Source organism: Hakea prostrata, chromosome 1, assembly GCF_041222555.1.
Source record: "Hakea prostrata isolate BN-2017 chromosome 1, UWA_Hpros_2, whole genome shotgun sequence".
Lineage (NCBI taxonomy): Eukaryota > Viridiplantae > Streptophyta > Magnoliopsida > Proteales > Proteaceae > Hakea > Hakea prostrata.
This window is the reverse complement of record NC_142600.1, coordinates 27,360,909-27,376,188: the sequence shown is the minus strand read 5'-3', so window position 1 is coordinate 27,376,188 and position 15,280 is coordinate 27,360,909. Positions and strand designations below refer to the sequence as shown.

At 40.7% G+C, this 15,280-nt stretch overlaps 1 protein-coding gene across 2 annotated transcripts; it reads right to left on the bottom strand.

Moving 5' to 3' along the window:
- Positions 1–274: 274 nt before the first annotated feature.
- LOC149028558 (Ubiquitin-associated/translation elongation factor EF1B protein) lies at positions 275–15,003 on the bottom strand. 2 transcript variants are annotated; one of them, XM_089137652.1, is made up of 6 exons: positions 14,913–15,003; positions 14,609–14,825; positions 14,310–14,362; positions 13,893–14,063; positions 6,589–6,693; positions 275–752 (listed from the first exon to the last, which is right to left on the bottom strand). In XM_089137652.1, the coding sequence occupies exons 2-6, from the start codon at positions 14,778–14,780 to the stop codon at positions 621–623; spliced, it is 633 nt and encodes a 210-aa protein (XP_088993778.1). In that variant the 5' UTR covers positions 14,781–14,825; positions 14,913–15,003; the 3' UTR covers positions 275–620. The 2 variants fall into 2 exon arrangements, with proteins under 2 accessions (XP_088993778.1, XP_088993774.1); XM_089137648.1 differs by lacking the exon at positions 14,913–15,003 and having other exon boundaries at positions 277–752; positions 14,609–14,906.
- Between the last annotated feature and the right edge of the window lie 277 nt (positions 15,004–15,280).

The window sequence follows — 15,280 nt, the reverse complement described above, 5'->3', positions numbered from 1 at the left end:
ATGTTCATTTTATTACGCAGATTTTACCAAGCCCTTCAGGAGAAAAATGGCCTCTCACGGAACTAACTAAGTTAATGAACTTGGCTAATATATCAAAACAGGTGCTTTTTTTGGATTTCCACAACCCAATGCTTCAATTGTATTTTGAATATTATGCAAAAACAGGAATCTTACAGATGGATGACTGTAATAGCACAATATGTAGTATTTGTAAGTACTTTCAGCACTAACTTCGTTTTAATCTAAGCTTATTCTCATCAAAAAAAAGAATCAAAAAGTATATAATACCCAAAATACACAACGAATCATGAGCATTATGGAACACCATAATTTGAAACCAAACTTCTGTAAATTGAGATCTGGACTTAGAAATTTACAAGGTCTACAACAAGCTACTGGGGTACAATGCACCACGAATAGAATTCTCAATCTGAACTATGGATAATGGTAATCGAGAACAATGACACTTACAGGAGAGACGAAAAAATATAATAATCTGAAATCAATGCTATCATGAGACACCCATTCTTGGCAGTAGTTCAGGTTTAACATTGTGCTCAAGTGCAATGCCTTGTTTATATCATTTATCATACAAGATTCACAACCCAGTTCTGATATCATCATGAACTGTTGAGGAAATGTGCCAATGCCTTGTCGGTGTCATTATCATACATGGCTAAGGCTTCAGCAACACTGTTTGAGGAGAAACCCATTTCACGCAGTAGGTTATAAGCATTCACAAATTCACGAACCTGAGAGCAGTTCACATAACATGGTTAAACAAAACCACAGAAACAAATATTCTAGTGAAATTGCAAAAGGTGTGTGCAGATGCAGGCCATCTGGATGTGCTTGGTGGCTGATGACGCCCCCAAACCTGGGTTTGTCCAAGCATGACTTTTGGCTGGTGCTTGGGATAAATAGAAAATATGATGTCAATTTGCACACTAGAACAGAATAAATATATAGAGCCACAGCAATTGAGATGCGAATCATGTGATAAATAGGTAAACCAATTGACAACATAATAGCAGCTGTAGTATTTGCACCTTTGCAAGGAACCAGTTGTATCATCTCTCAGGATAAATCTACCTACTAAGGCAAGTAATATGAGTCGAGGGGTATTTGGAAATCTGGATACTCTATTACTGAAGTTTTTTTCATTATTCAGATTGAGCAAGAGGTAGAGGAAAAGAAATGATAAAAGTGTCCCCTTTTCCCAGCTTTTCTGTGTCTTTGTTCTTAGGCCCAAGAAAAATGATCAGAAGAGAGCCCTGATATCACTAACCAACAGAAAATATGCATCTCTAAAAGTAATGGTCGAGCATAATTCAGGTTCTAAATTCACAAAATGAGAGCCAGTAACATTTCAAACATTTCAATGCTAAAAAGAAATATAAATTGGAAATTTAAGACACATAAGTTCCCTTGCAACCATCAGCTTTAAGGTTCAAAACATGGAAATAACCTCTCCATGAAGCAGCGGTAAGACTGCATTTATTGCCCCTCCCAAACCCTGCAGTACCAGGAGCCTCATGCACTGAGATATTCCTTATTGAGTATCCAGCCTTTAGATCACCTCAAGGCAACACTTGCAGGAAGTAAGGGACCATGTTCTTCAAAAAGTACTCCAAAAGAACATTATCCTCCATAATTCCATACCAAAACAGTACTTGATATAATTAAGGGCAGCAGCTTCCTGCTTCTATAAGTAAAGCTGAACCCAGTTTTCCCTCTATAATAAACCGCCAAAACTGCTCCTAAAGTAAAGAGGCAAAACCTTAATTCAAATGCAACAATCCCAATCTAATCCAACACAATATGCCAAGATGGTAAGCAGCCTCTCAAAAGTTTTTATACCTTCTAGTTAAACTTTAAAGAGAGGCAAGCGCTGTTGCATAGTAAATGGTGATTGTTACCCAGTGTACGGTATGAGGCAAAACAAGGAACTGGAGAATCACTAATCAATCTATGCCATCTCTTGGTCAATCGCAAAGTCTAAATGTCCTATTTGTTTGTAATCTTGGACACGAACTATTCAGAAACAGGCAGAACCGAAGCAGATTCAATTGGACTAACTGGACCAAGTTATACAATCCAACTGGTCTTTTGGAAGGACCAAAAAGAGGGCAAAACACAGTCCACATGGAATTCAATATGAAATTGAAAGTTTTCAATTCAACCAAAAAGTATATGGAGAAACCTAACACATTGTTATCCAAATGATTCATCGTGACAAAAACAAATAGCTTCAATATTTCAGGAAGGGCATTATATAAAAATGGCTACTAGAGAACCTCATAATGGATGCTTCTTGACTAGACAAGCCATTGATTCAAGCACAAGTCATTACCATAACTATCAGATACATTTGCTTGACCAGCACCTTACTATGCATAGCATCACTGGAGACCTATTTTTAAAAATCAGTTATTTGGTTAACATGGTCACAATCAGTATTAAGGGGCATCTTCCTCCATGCAGCAGCCAGCAATCTTCCATACACATTTTGTCAACTGCTGCCCATAAGGGTCTGGGCTGTGTGACTGTGTTTCAGTCCCAGTGTGGCTGATCATCCTACCAGGCCATGACTTAACACGACTCAAACATGTAGCTTCCACATTGATAGGGTAGTGCTCTAACCGACTGAAATACAATCCCAACGATTTGAGGAGTACAACATACATATCCATATGATTTTATCCAAACCACTCCTATTTATAATTGCAGTCTTGTAAGATATACATGATCAATATATAGATATCCACATAAATATAGACTGAGGAGGACACCAACAGCAACATCAACTCAGCCTTATCCCAACTAAATGCGGTTGGCTACAGGGATCCTATCAAAACAAAATTGGGAAGCAAAAGGGAAAGGAAAGTAAGCAGAATAAAGAAACAAGATAAGAAAAGTAAGAAATGGAAATTGAAAAACAAAGATTTAATCCTTGACTACTGGTCAATCAATTAGAGCAATTATGATCTGGACACCAATTTGGCAAGTGTTCGGATCTATTATAAAAATGCCCTATGACACATTGGACCTACTATAACGTAGGTCAGCAATGCTAACGGACCCTTTTAATCTTGTAAAACCCTTTCTCAGCAGCGGCAAGTGGAAGAGCCATAACTAAATTATCAAAATTACTCCAGGTATAACACACTGATCTTACCCAATAGTTCACATTAACAGGAAAGTTTGGTGCCTAAACTTTGGCTCTTTGCCAACTGGAGATTTAGTATAGCATGTTCCAAGGGGCTGTTCATCCACTAAAGCAGTACAGAAGCTGAGTTTGAATATCGTGAGATAGTTTGGCCATATCCAGTGTATGCATTAAACCATTGAGAGGACCATCCCAGAGCAGAGAGGAGCAGTTCCAATATATTCAAAAGGCAACCTTTTTCCTCAGTAACCATTATTTCCATTTTTGGAATCCCATTGGCCATCTTTGGGTGAACCTTGAGAAATCCCTCCTGTTCTTGGCAGTCTCTCCAACTCTACTAGGGCGGCGGCCTCTCTCCTCCAGCTCACGGGCTCGTCCCCTGTCTCCTTCCTGATTAAGTACCATGGGTTGCCCCTCATCCCTAGTAGGTTCACCAATCATCACTACTCCCCTATGCTTGACCAAATTCACAAAATCCTGCAATTCTAGAAAGATAAGCGTCTATCCCTTTCTAGAAAGACTGCCCTCATCAAATCAATCTTCCAATCTTCCTACCTTTCCCTTCCCAAAGCTGCAATCTGTGCCAAAGAAGGCCTGTTCTAAGCTTTTTTGTGGAAAGGCCAACAATCCTCTCAGTTCCTTCACCCCATCAACTGGTCCTCTATTTGCCTTCCCAAATTTGAGGGTGTTCTGGGATTTCACAGAATCTGAAACTATAACATTGCCAACTTGATGAAACTCATCTCTAAGATATCCTCTAAGCATCCATCTGGGTTGACTGGGTGTATTACTCCTATCTTATGAGTTTTGATTCCCTCTGGACAGCCCCCACTAGTTTTATTACTTGGTTTAATCATGTCTGCCTAAGTCTGGTTACAAGGACAAATTACTGACTGCTTATGGTTTATTTCAGTCAAATAGGAGTCCATGTCCAAAAGGTTTTTAAGTTCCCTTTCTTTAAGAAGTTTATTTCCTATTTCTATTATGACTTGTAAGACTGTTTAGCACTATTTATACCCCCTGGAGGGAAGAATAAAGATAGTTAAGAAGATGATCAATTCTTCCTTATGTTTTGAATATTAATATGGTGTCTTGCTGCTCAAGTCAGTTTTCCATAATTTGGCCAGAGAAAAGTTCATGATTGAGGAAACCTTAAGGTTCTAGCTAAGATCAAGCCTAGAACCTTGCTGTGTTGGCTGAACTGACAGCTTCAGAACTCAATTATCAGTCGCTCCAAAGCATCTACAAGTCTTCCCATCTAGGTACCAGGAAGCCTACGCCCCCATCACTCTTTCCTCCCACCTTTCCTTTATTTTCTTGAACTCACAGACTCTCTGAGAAACCCAAAATTCAATTTTTTTTTTTTTTTTTGGGGGGGTTTTTTAACCATTCGGTTGGTCCCAGCGCGACCATCATCCCCATGCACCATCCTCTACCTTCAAAAATCAAAACCAAGCTCTAACCGCTCATCATCCCCATGCACCATCCTCTACCTTCAAAACCAAGCTACAACCTATGCCCTAAAACCCTAAAAACCAGTCACTACTCCTAAAACCCTAAAAACAAAGAATCCCCATATATTAAAGCTTATCCCTTCAAACCCAATCATACTTGGAGGATCATGTATCCCTATATCCTTTCCTAAGCCGCCTCCAAATGTCAGCCCGAACTAGAAAGCCATAAACTAGATCTAACAGTTCAATGATTTGAAACCCTAATTTCTCCCTCCAAGATCAAGAAAATCTATAACTCTGTTTTGGCCCACTGAAACCCTTCAAACTTTGGAAGAATTACCTACCCTATAATCCTCATCAGGTTTCACAAGGATCTGAAACCTAGAAACCCCCATCTACGCCATATAGAGATATCTCATTTCTCCCCATTTCAAGAAAGCACCCTTGGCCTTCAAACCTGACCTATCTCTTTGAAGTCTAACCTACCCATCCCACTTGAGATCTCCAAGCCAATATATTTTAAACACCTCCAATAGGTGATGTAGCCCAAGATTGAAGAGGATCAACTAGAGCCCAACTTTCCAAGATCTTAAAAAAGTTAGGGTTGAGGGTTTTCTAGGACTCTGGGACAGTTTCTTGGGATACACAACAAAATAGGTTATAGTGGTTGGAAGAGGTTGAAACTTGGAGAGAAGTTAGGGAAATGGTCCATAAGGATGATCCTTAATGTTTAGGACGGTTCTAATGATCATTTTGGTGTGGATCTTGAAATTTGAATATTTTTGGAGAGTACAAAAATAGAAAGAACCCCCCCCCCCCCCCCAAAAAAAAAAAAAAAAAAAAAAAGGAATTCAAGATTGGGGATTTTAAAAGGTTAGAAGAAGAATCCCGGGGATGCGGTGAGTCAACTAACAACTGATTTGAAATAGCTAGTGGGATGCTTGAAGAGACCATGATTTCTGAAAATTTCGAGCCAGCAAATGGAGAAAAATCTCATAAAAAATGAGGGAGAAGGGGAGAAAAGATGAAGATTCAATTCATCAATTCATGACCCAATTGAGCAATTACATCTACATTTACAGCCATATTGACTGACACAATTCCAAACTCAATTTGGGAGTCAAAATTAGAAACTCCAAAAATAGACTCCTTTGTGAAAATTTCGAGCCATCAGATGGAGAAATATCTCATAAAAAATGAGGGAGAAGGGGAGAGAAGATGAAGATTCAGATTCATCAATTCATGACCCAATTGAGCAATTACATCTACATTTACAGCCATATTGGCTGACACAATTCCAAACTCAATTTGGGAGTCAAAATTAGAAACTCCAAAATACATTCCTATACAAAAGAAGGGTCAAACCCAAGCATTAACCTGTTAGGTGACCTAAATAACTAAGAAACTGAAATTTAAAGGAAATAGATTTACAATAGGTACCTAGCAAAAGTGATGAAATAAATCTCGCTTTCCTACTTTCTACCCATATTTCGGGCCCATCAAATTGGCTTATTACTAATTAACCAATTTTACCAAAAAAAAGAAAAACAAATTAAACCATGGAATAAGCCAAAATACACATATGACCCAATCCTAGATTATTTCTGAAGAAAGAAGCCTTTGGGGATGATTCTGCATCATCAGTAGTCATAGAAGACATCCCATTCTAGCCCAAATCACAAAACCTTACCTATTATATCCAACAAGTTTGTTTGGATCAAGATTTTGGGGGAATTGGCTCTTATTGATCATCTATCAACTAGGACCACATAAAGTCCAGTTACCATAAGATGGAGTATTAAACATTCAGGGCTCATCAAATCAATGCTATACCCCCTCTTTCTGTAAATGATGAGGAAAACAAGGATTTTATGCAAGTGAAAAAGTAAACTGATATATACCATAATCACTCAAGAGTTGCCTCTTGAAATCTTAAAAGTATTTTTAATTGAGTCATATGAATACCTTAGTTGGGTTATCTCCATAGTTTGCAACTGCAAGTGGTACAGCTTCTCGACTGAGTCCTGATGCAATGTATTTGCTCACAACTGGATCTGGGATGGATGAGCCCTTTTGGGGATGGGGGGAAAAAGAAAATAAAATAAAATAAAATTATGCCCATTCCATTTTGAAATTAGCAGACGGTCACATGAAGTGATCCTACTTAATGAAATCATTAGTTTTACATCCACATGAAAGCATTTCATCATCAGGTCAACAAATAGCCTGACATATCTATGTGGCCCCATAAGTACAGTTAAGGTTGAGGAAGTTATGGCTAAGTAGCTACTTAAGAACAAAATTTTCACTTAAAGATTTAATCAAAGATGAACTATTATTGTCACAAGGTTCTATTACTCATCCAACAAGAAATGTATTCATCCACATGAACAGATGATGTGTCCATTCTGACTGCTAGATAGAGAGGATAGCCATGTTTTGAATTTCCTAGTCTAATTTAATCAAATTATCTCCATGTCTTAGGATTCATGTAATGCATATATGGCAGTGCTCCAGACACAATTGTGTACTCTCCCAATTCTGAGAGGGAGCAGTTTGTCACAAGCCCGTTCCATCATAGGCCAACAGGTCTAGTTTGGAAGGGCCATACATGGGCTAGTCCAAAGAAGAGTTACAAATGGGCTAAGCTTAGCCCACATTCTAGAATGTCCTACACAAGGGGAGACCTAGAAGAATCCAAGTCCTTGTAAATATCTTGTATCTAGAACTCTCCTAGAAGGTTCTCCACCGTTAGATGGAGGACATGTGTAAATAACCCTCACCATTCGTTGTACACTAGTTCACCTATAAATAGAGGAGTCTCACTTGTATAAATCATCAAGCAACCAAGCAAGTGAGGTGTAAGCTTGTAAGCAAGGTTTTAAGCAATACAAGTCATTCTTTCTCTTAAGTCTCTCTTCAAGTTCTCTCCTACTCACTCACTTAAGGGATTAAAGGCTGAATTAGTCCTAGTCATGTGCTAAGAGCTGGAACAGTTGGCTTAGTCGAATACCAAGGCTGTGATAATTTTGTTTCAGAGCTTCAGTTGCAAGTAGCCAAGCTTGTGGAGAAACACCATGGCTAGCAAGTTTGAGGTTCTAAATAGCAAGCAAGTCCGCATAGGGGTGTAAATGGATAACCAAAATCCGCTCCCAAATTCACATCCATATCCGTTTAGGGGTATCCAAATCCGTTCAATTACTAATAGAATGCGGATATGGTAATACCTTTCCCACTGATTATTTTCCATCCGATAAAATTACCTGATTAAGTTACTTATTTGCATTTATTTTCTTATTTTTATAAATTTTTTACTTGAGATATGTGAATAATTTTGTACATTTTCTACTAAAATAAATACCAAAATTGTTAAATTCCTAAATGCCAAACCTAACCCTCAAAAATAAAATGGTAAAGATGTCAATGGATTGCGGAAAACTTGTATTCAATCTTATCCTTACCCGTTTAGAAGAATCTACTTAAAAAAATAATTATCCGACTATCATCCGAATTCACCGAATTCGTCCAAAAATCAATAGGATATTATTCGAATCCATCCGAATATAATAGGATGCAGATGTGGTATTAACACTATCTGATCCTAATCCGATCCGTTTACACCCCTAAGTCCATGGGAGGGGGCCCCACGCAAACAAGGAGAAGCAAAGTAAGGAGGAGCTCGATGAACAAGTCGATGAGATCAAGGAGTCCTTCTTGGGTGCTCTCAATGCTATTGCACACCACCAACAACAACAACTTGAGGCCCTCCAAGCTCGAGTGTTGAAGAGGGTGGCCTAAGTGGAAACTCATGTTGAGGAGTTGAGTGGGGAATTGGCGACATGCAAGAGGGCGATGGTTGAAGGGACCATATGACGAGAGGCGCCAAAGGCAAAAGTGCCAAGGCATTTAAGGGAAAGGGAGGCCCAAGAGGTCAATAACTTCTTATGGCACATGGAGAGTTACTTTTGAGGCAATGGCGACTAAGGAAAAGCCCTAATAAGATAAGGACCTTGACACTCTACCTCATTGAGACAACTACTCTATGGTGGCAGAGAAGGCATGGCGGCATGCCACGAGGTACTTATCACCATAGATGCATAGGACTCCTCAAGAAGAAAACTGAGGCAAATTTACCCGAGAATGTGGCCTTTTTGGCTAGGAGGAATATCAAGCTATTAAAACACATGGGGTCTATTTAGGACTATGTCAAGGAGTTCTCTACACTAATGTTGGAGGTCCCGAGTATGACCAAAGAGGAACTTCTCTTCAACTTCATGGATGGTCTCCAAGGTTGGGCCTCGTAATAGCTACAATATCGTGGCATGCAAGACCTTGCAACGGTTTATAGCAACAGCGGACTCATTGGTGCAGTTCAAGAGAGACGAAAACCCTAAAAGCCAAGAAGAGTATGGTGGCAAAGGTGGGGGAGACAAAAGGGTCCAAGGCTGATCACTCCAAGGAAGGCACAAGCAAGCCCTCCTTAAGCAAGAAAGGTAAACGAGACAAGAAGAAGTTCACACATAAGGATAAGCGTTTCCTATGTGATGTCCACATTGGGCAAGGGATTGCCCAACAGGAAAGAGTCTCAACACACTGCTCAAAGACAACGGTGCGGATGACACACACATGGGGTCATTACAACAATTAGGTGCGATCAAGGCCAAGGCAACATAAGTCAAGGCCCCTACCTCACCAAAGGGGTCAATGTACATGGAGGCAAGTGTCAATGGTAAGACGATGAGAGCCATGGTTGACACAAGAGTTACACACAATTTTGTCTCGACAGAGAAGGCAAAGAGATTGAGACTAGAGATGTCCAAGGAAGATGGCTCAAAGCCATTAACTCGCGAGCTCGCCCTATCAACATTGTTGCTCAAGGGGTTGAGATGACCATTGGGGCATGGGAAGGGTGCTGTAGACTTGTCGATGGTGCCCATGGATGGCTTTCAAGTGGTGTTGGGCATAGACTTCCTAAAGCAAGTCAAGGCCATACCGATGCCTTTCACTAACACAGTGTGCATTATGGGGGGAATGAGCACCATGTATGATCCCAATGGTGCAAGGATCAAAGGTAGGACCAAAGCTCCTATCCACCATACAGTTGGAGAAAGGAGTCAAGAAGGGGGGGGTCACCTACTTAGCAACGCCACTGGATGACAAGGAGGATGTTCCTAAGGAGGTTTTGCCTAAGGAGTTGTGAAGACTTTAAGGAGTTCAAGGATGTGATGCCCCTGAAGCTATCTACGAGGCTACCACCTAGGAGGGAGGCGGACCATGCAATCAAGGAAGCAACTCAAGGAGCTATTCAATGCAGGCTTCATTCAACCTACAAAATCTCCCTACGACGCACCAGTGTTGCTCCAAAGGAAGCATGATGGGTCGCTATGGCCATGCATTGATTATAGGGTGTTAAATAAGGTAACAATCAATAACAAATGCCCCATTCCTTTGTTTAAATATTTGTTTGATAAGCTTGGAGGTGCAAGGTATTTCACCAAATTAAACTTGCGGTCTGGACATTATCAAGTCCGTATTGCAGAGGGAAATGAGCCGAAGACCGCTTGTGTGACTTGGTATAGAGCATATGAGCTCCTTGTCATGCCCTTTGGCCTCACCAATGCACCAGCCACATGTTGTACTTGGATGACATTGTCATCTATAGTAACACACTAGAAGAGCATGCTTAACATCTAAGGTTTGTTATCCAAACACTAAAGGAGAACCGACTATATGTCAAGAAGGAGAGGTGCTCGTTTACGCAAGAAGAGGTAACCTTTTTGGGCCACAATGTAGGGGTAGAACGCTAGGATGGAAGAGAGCAAGGTGCAAGCTATTCAAGAATGGGAAGCGCCCACCAAGGTTAGTGAGTTGAGGTTAGTGAGTTGAGGTCATTTCTTGGCCTTGTGAATTACTATTGGCAATTTATAGTAGGGTATTCCAAGAGGGCAGCCTCAGTGATGGGCCTCTTAAAGAAGAAGGCGTGGAAATGGTCTAACTTATGCCGAGACGCCTTTGATGACTTGAAGAAGGCAATGATGGAGGAAGCGTAGCTTCCCTTGCCAAACAATGGCAAGCCATTCGAGGTGCATACTGATGCATTTGACTTTGCCATTGGAGGGGTGTTGATGCAAGAGAGGCATCACATTGCCTATGAGCACCGCAAGCTCAATGACACAGGTGGCGTTACACCATCGACAAGAAGGAGATGACCGCAATGGTACTTACCTAAGGACATGGTGTCACTATCTATTAGGGATGAGGTTCGTGGTGAAGACTCACAACATTGCCACTAGTTACTTCCAAAACCCATAAGAAGTTGAATTCGAGGCAAGCTAGGTAGCAAGACTTCTTGGCGGAATTTGACTTTGTCTTCGAGTACAAGCCAGGTAGAGCCAATAACATGGTAGATACACTAAGTAGAAAAGCAGAGTTAACTTCTCTTAGCCAGTTGGAAGAAGAACTATTGAGCTTGATCAAAGAGGGTCTTAAGCACGATCTTGTGACTAAGTACTTGCCCTAGCCAAAGAGGGAAAGACAAGGAAGTTTGGGGAGAAAAACGGGGTGATATACCCCAAGAAGAGGAGAATGTATGTTCCTAAGTGAACAACCAAAGGAAGGATCTCATTTGGGAATGCCACGACACCAAGCGGACCCGACATCCAAGGCAATGGTGCACTCGCACACTATTGGAGGCGGTATACCATTGGCCTCAGATGAAGGATGACATTAAAGCCTATGTAAGAACGTGTCTTGTGTGACAACAAGAAAAGGTGGAGCAACAACCACCAAGGGGGTTATTAGAGCCATTACCTACACACACCCGAGCATGGGAGAGTGTATCTATTGACTTCATGAACACTCTACCCAAGTTCGAAGGTTGTGGGTCAATTATGATGATTATGGAGAGATTTTCCAACTATGGTATAGTTGTGGTGGCACCAAGGGATTGCACGATGGAAGAGGCGCCAAGGCTATTGTCAAGAATGTCATCAAGTATTAGGGTGTGCCAGCAATCATAAGTACTCGTGACCCGCACTTCAGGAGGAAGTTTTGCAGGGAGTTGTTCAAGTTGTTGGGCACAACAGTACAACACCTGACAAGCTTCCACTTGTAAACGGATGGGAAAATGGAGTGTCAATTGTACTAGAGTTATATTTGCAGCATTTTGTGAGTGCCAACAGTGGGATTGGGCCAAGGTGCTCAATGCAACTTAATTCTCCTACAATCTTCAAAGGAGCGAGGCAACTAATCAAAGTCCATTTGAGATCACCACAAGGCAACAACCATTGATGCCGCACGTGATGATGATGGGTTACATGAGAAAGAACCCTTCAACATACAAATTTGCCAAGCAGTGGCAAGAGAAGGTGGATGTGGGCCATGTGGCTAAGTCGTACTTAAACAAAGCTACCAAGAAGATGAAGAAGTGGGCCAACAAAGATAGACGAAAGTTTCGAGGATGGGGACTTAGTCATGGTGAAGCTACTGCCTAAACAACTCAAGTCCCTAAGAAAGGTGCACAAGGGGCTAGTCTGTTAGTATGAAGGCCCGTTCAAGATCAAGAAGAAGATGGGGAAGGTTTCCCATCAATTGAGCTTACCAACTAAGCTAGAGATACACCCAATCTTCCATGCAAGCATGCTCAAGCCATATCATGGAGACATGGAGGACCCAAGTCGTGGAACTTCAATGAGAGCACTAATGAGTGTGACCAAATCCTATGAAAAGGAGGCCAAGTACATGATTGTGGATAGAGTTATGCGGAAGTGAGGAGTACCTACTAGTCGAGAGTATATGGTGAAGTGGAAGGGACTCTCAATGGCAGTTCCAATATCAAATAAATAAGATTTCGTGAGAAAGACTCGACAAGGACGTTGATGGATTAGGCAGGGGAGAATCTCGCAGCCTGTTCCATCATAGGCCCATAGGTCTAGTTTGAGAGGGCTACACGTGGCTTAGTGCAAAGAAGGGCTACTAATGAAGCCAAACCTAACCTGCATTCTAGAAGATCCTACACAAGAGGAGAAATTTAGAAGAATTCAAGTCCTTGTAAATATCTTGTATCCAGAATTCTCCTAGAAGGTTCTCCATCGTTGGCTTTATGGAGGACACGTGTAAATAATCCTGGCCGTTTGTTGTACACTAGTTCACCTATAATTAGGGATGAGTCTCAATTGTAGAAATCATCAAGCAACCAAGCAAGTGAGATGTAAGCTTGTAAGCAAGGTTCTAAGCAATATAAATCATTCTTTCTCTCAAGTCTCTCTTCAAGTTCTCTCCTACTCACTCACTTAAGGGTTAAAGGCTGACTTAGTACAAGTCATGTGCTAATTGCCGACACGGTTGGCTTAGTTGAATGTTGAGGCCATAACAAGATGGTTTAGATAAAAAAATAAAACGTGTACAAAAATAGAGTTTAGAGAAATCTAGTAATTCCTAGAAACATTACATTCCTCTGTTACATGGATGAGTATCCTTTAAAAATTAAAGAGTGAACCGGCTGCTTCATTGACTGCCCCCCAGTTGATCTCCTTCAACCTACAGCTACAGCAATTTGTATGCAAAGTAACTAGAAGCAAAACTATACAAACCAAAACTCGAAAATAGAGGCTCACCAAGCAACAATAAGCACTAAGATCTCGAGTAATTAGGATGGTAAGGTCATTTATTTCTACTTGAATGAGCTTTTTGTTTCCACCACTATTGGGAATAATGTGTACACAGTGCAGCTTTTGGACCCCTCTTTCCACCTGATAAGTGTGCTATCAGTATGTTATCTTCTTATATCCCAGTCATTTAAGCTCATCAGTTGTTCCATTCAAGTGGTACTTGGTTTTTTTCCCCTCTTTTGATCTATTCAGATTGTCAATCAAAGAATGGTTGGGGGATGAAGGTAGGGAGCAGGTCAGCTATGGAAAGTACAGAATCCATATTCATCAAGCTAGACCATAGTTGTTTAGTGATATTGAGAACAACCATGGCTCACAACCTCCCACAAAGGCTAGTTAAGATATTACAAGTAAAGACACCAAGAGTAATATAAGTTTCATATTCATCAAATCAGAACATATTTGTTTAGCGATACTGGAAACACCATGACTCACAGCCTCGCTCTAATTAAGGTACTATAAGTAAAGACACATAAGGTAGCTGTCAATGATGACGAAATGCATCATAGTATAGCTACTTCATCTATAAATGCACCTCAAACTGCAATTAGTCTTTCTCTCTATACTAGGAAAAAAAACAACAATAAGGAAATACCATACCAAAGATGGAGTTGATGGAATTGACTCCGCAGGTTTAGATGAGATGTGTTCCATCACGAGTCTGCTCCAATTAGGGTTCTCCTTCTCTGCTTCAGCAAGTACTCGTTTTTCAAGGTCAAAGTCAAACTGAAATGTGCTCCGCGGAACATCTCGGACTTGAGACAACTGGGGCTGTGGGTGCATTTTGACATGCAAACAAAATCCAATGAATAATCATATGCAACCATTCAAAATAAAGGTTAAATATTTCAGCTTGAATTTCTATCAGCTCATAAGTTCTCTTCCTATTCCAAGTGAATGGAAGACCACCTAAGGACACAAATAACAGATTCTGAGTATTCACATATGCTTATACCAATTGTTTCTATCTATCAAACGAGAAAACAAATGAATCATAGTGTAGATGGAAGCACTCACTGGGGGAGTAATTCGGTACTCGGGTTTTATTTGAACCCTAATGCCAAATCCAGCTGTAGAGCAAAAAGATTAGAATTTAGCGAAACCAAGTCAATTTTTGTCCAAGAACGAAGAACTTTCCACCACAGTGGAACCCTAATATTCATAAATTGGTCGTCAATCGAAGTCTCATGTTACGGATTAATTGAACAATCTTCTTTGGGAAATTATACATCGAAAACAAAATAACTGCAAGAAGTATATGACAATTATGGGGAAAAAACGGAACTGATACAAGGAAGGAGAAGCGTTCAACTTACATGAAGCGGATGAGGGTGCAGAAGAGTGGTTATAAGAACCGGCCCGGGCTGCCGGAGGAATAACGGGAGGGCCACCGGACTGACTAACTCTGGGATAGAGAGAAGAAGAACCATATTGCGAATGGTTCGATGAAGTGCTCGTGTTAGATGATGATGATGCTGCTCTGTACATTGGGACGTGTGTATCGTATGCTGAACCCCTCTCTTCTGGTAATCGCTATCCAAAATTGGAACACAGTATTTAGAAGGGTAATCACATAAACAGATTGCAGAACGCAAATGGGTCAAGAGAAAGAGAAGTTACATCGACACGGATATCTGTGGAGCTTCGACGAAAGAACTCTGGTCAAGCAACCGACGTCACGTCACGTCACGTCACGTCACTCCTCGAGTCGTCGAAGAAATACAGGGAGACCAGCATGGATTATTGGACCAAAGGATAAAAACCCGGAATCTGTTTTAATTGGTCCGGCCGATCTGATTCTAATCAATTTAATCCTTGATCCAGGAAAACAAGGCTTAAAGTATCCCATGATACGTTGCCATACTGGCCGATATGTATCTATATTGGATATTACCGATACAATACAAATTGATGTCTTTCTATTGGATCGAACTAAAATCATTGGCCATTACGACACAATACTTGATAAAGATAATATATCACTTAAA

What these genes read in the sequence shown, in the direction of transcription:
- LOC149028558 (XM_089137652.1), bottom strand. Translation starts at nt 14,780, where the DNA reads ATGTACAGAGCAGCATCATCATCATCTAACACGAGCACTTCATCGAAC. An exon ending in TTCCATCAACTCCATCTTTG is followed by an intron (nt 6,694 to 13,892) that starts GTATGGTATTTC and finishes CATCCCCAAAAG; the next exon opens with GGCTCATCCATCCCAGATCC. An exon ending in ATGGAGATAACCCAACTAAG is followed by an intron (nt 753 to 6,588) that starts GTATTCATATGA and finishes AACTGCTCTCAG; the next exon opens with GTTCGTGAATTTGTGAATGC.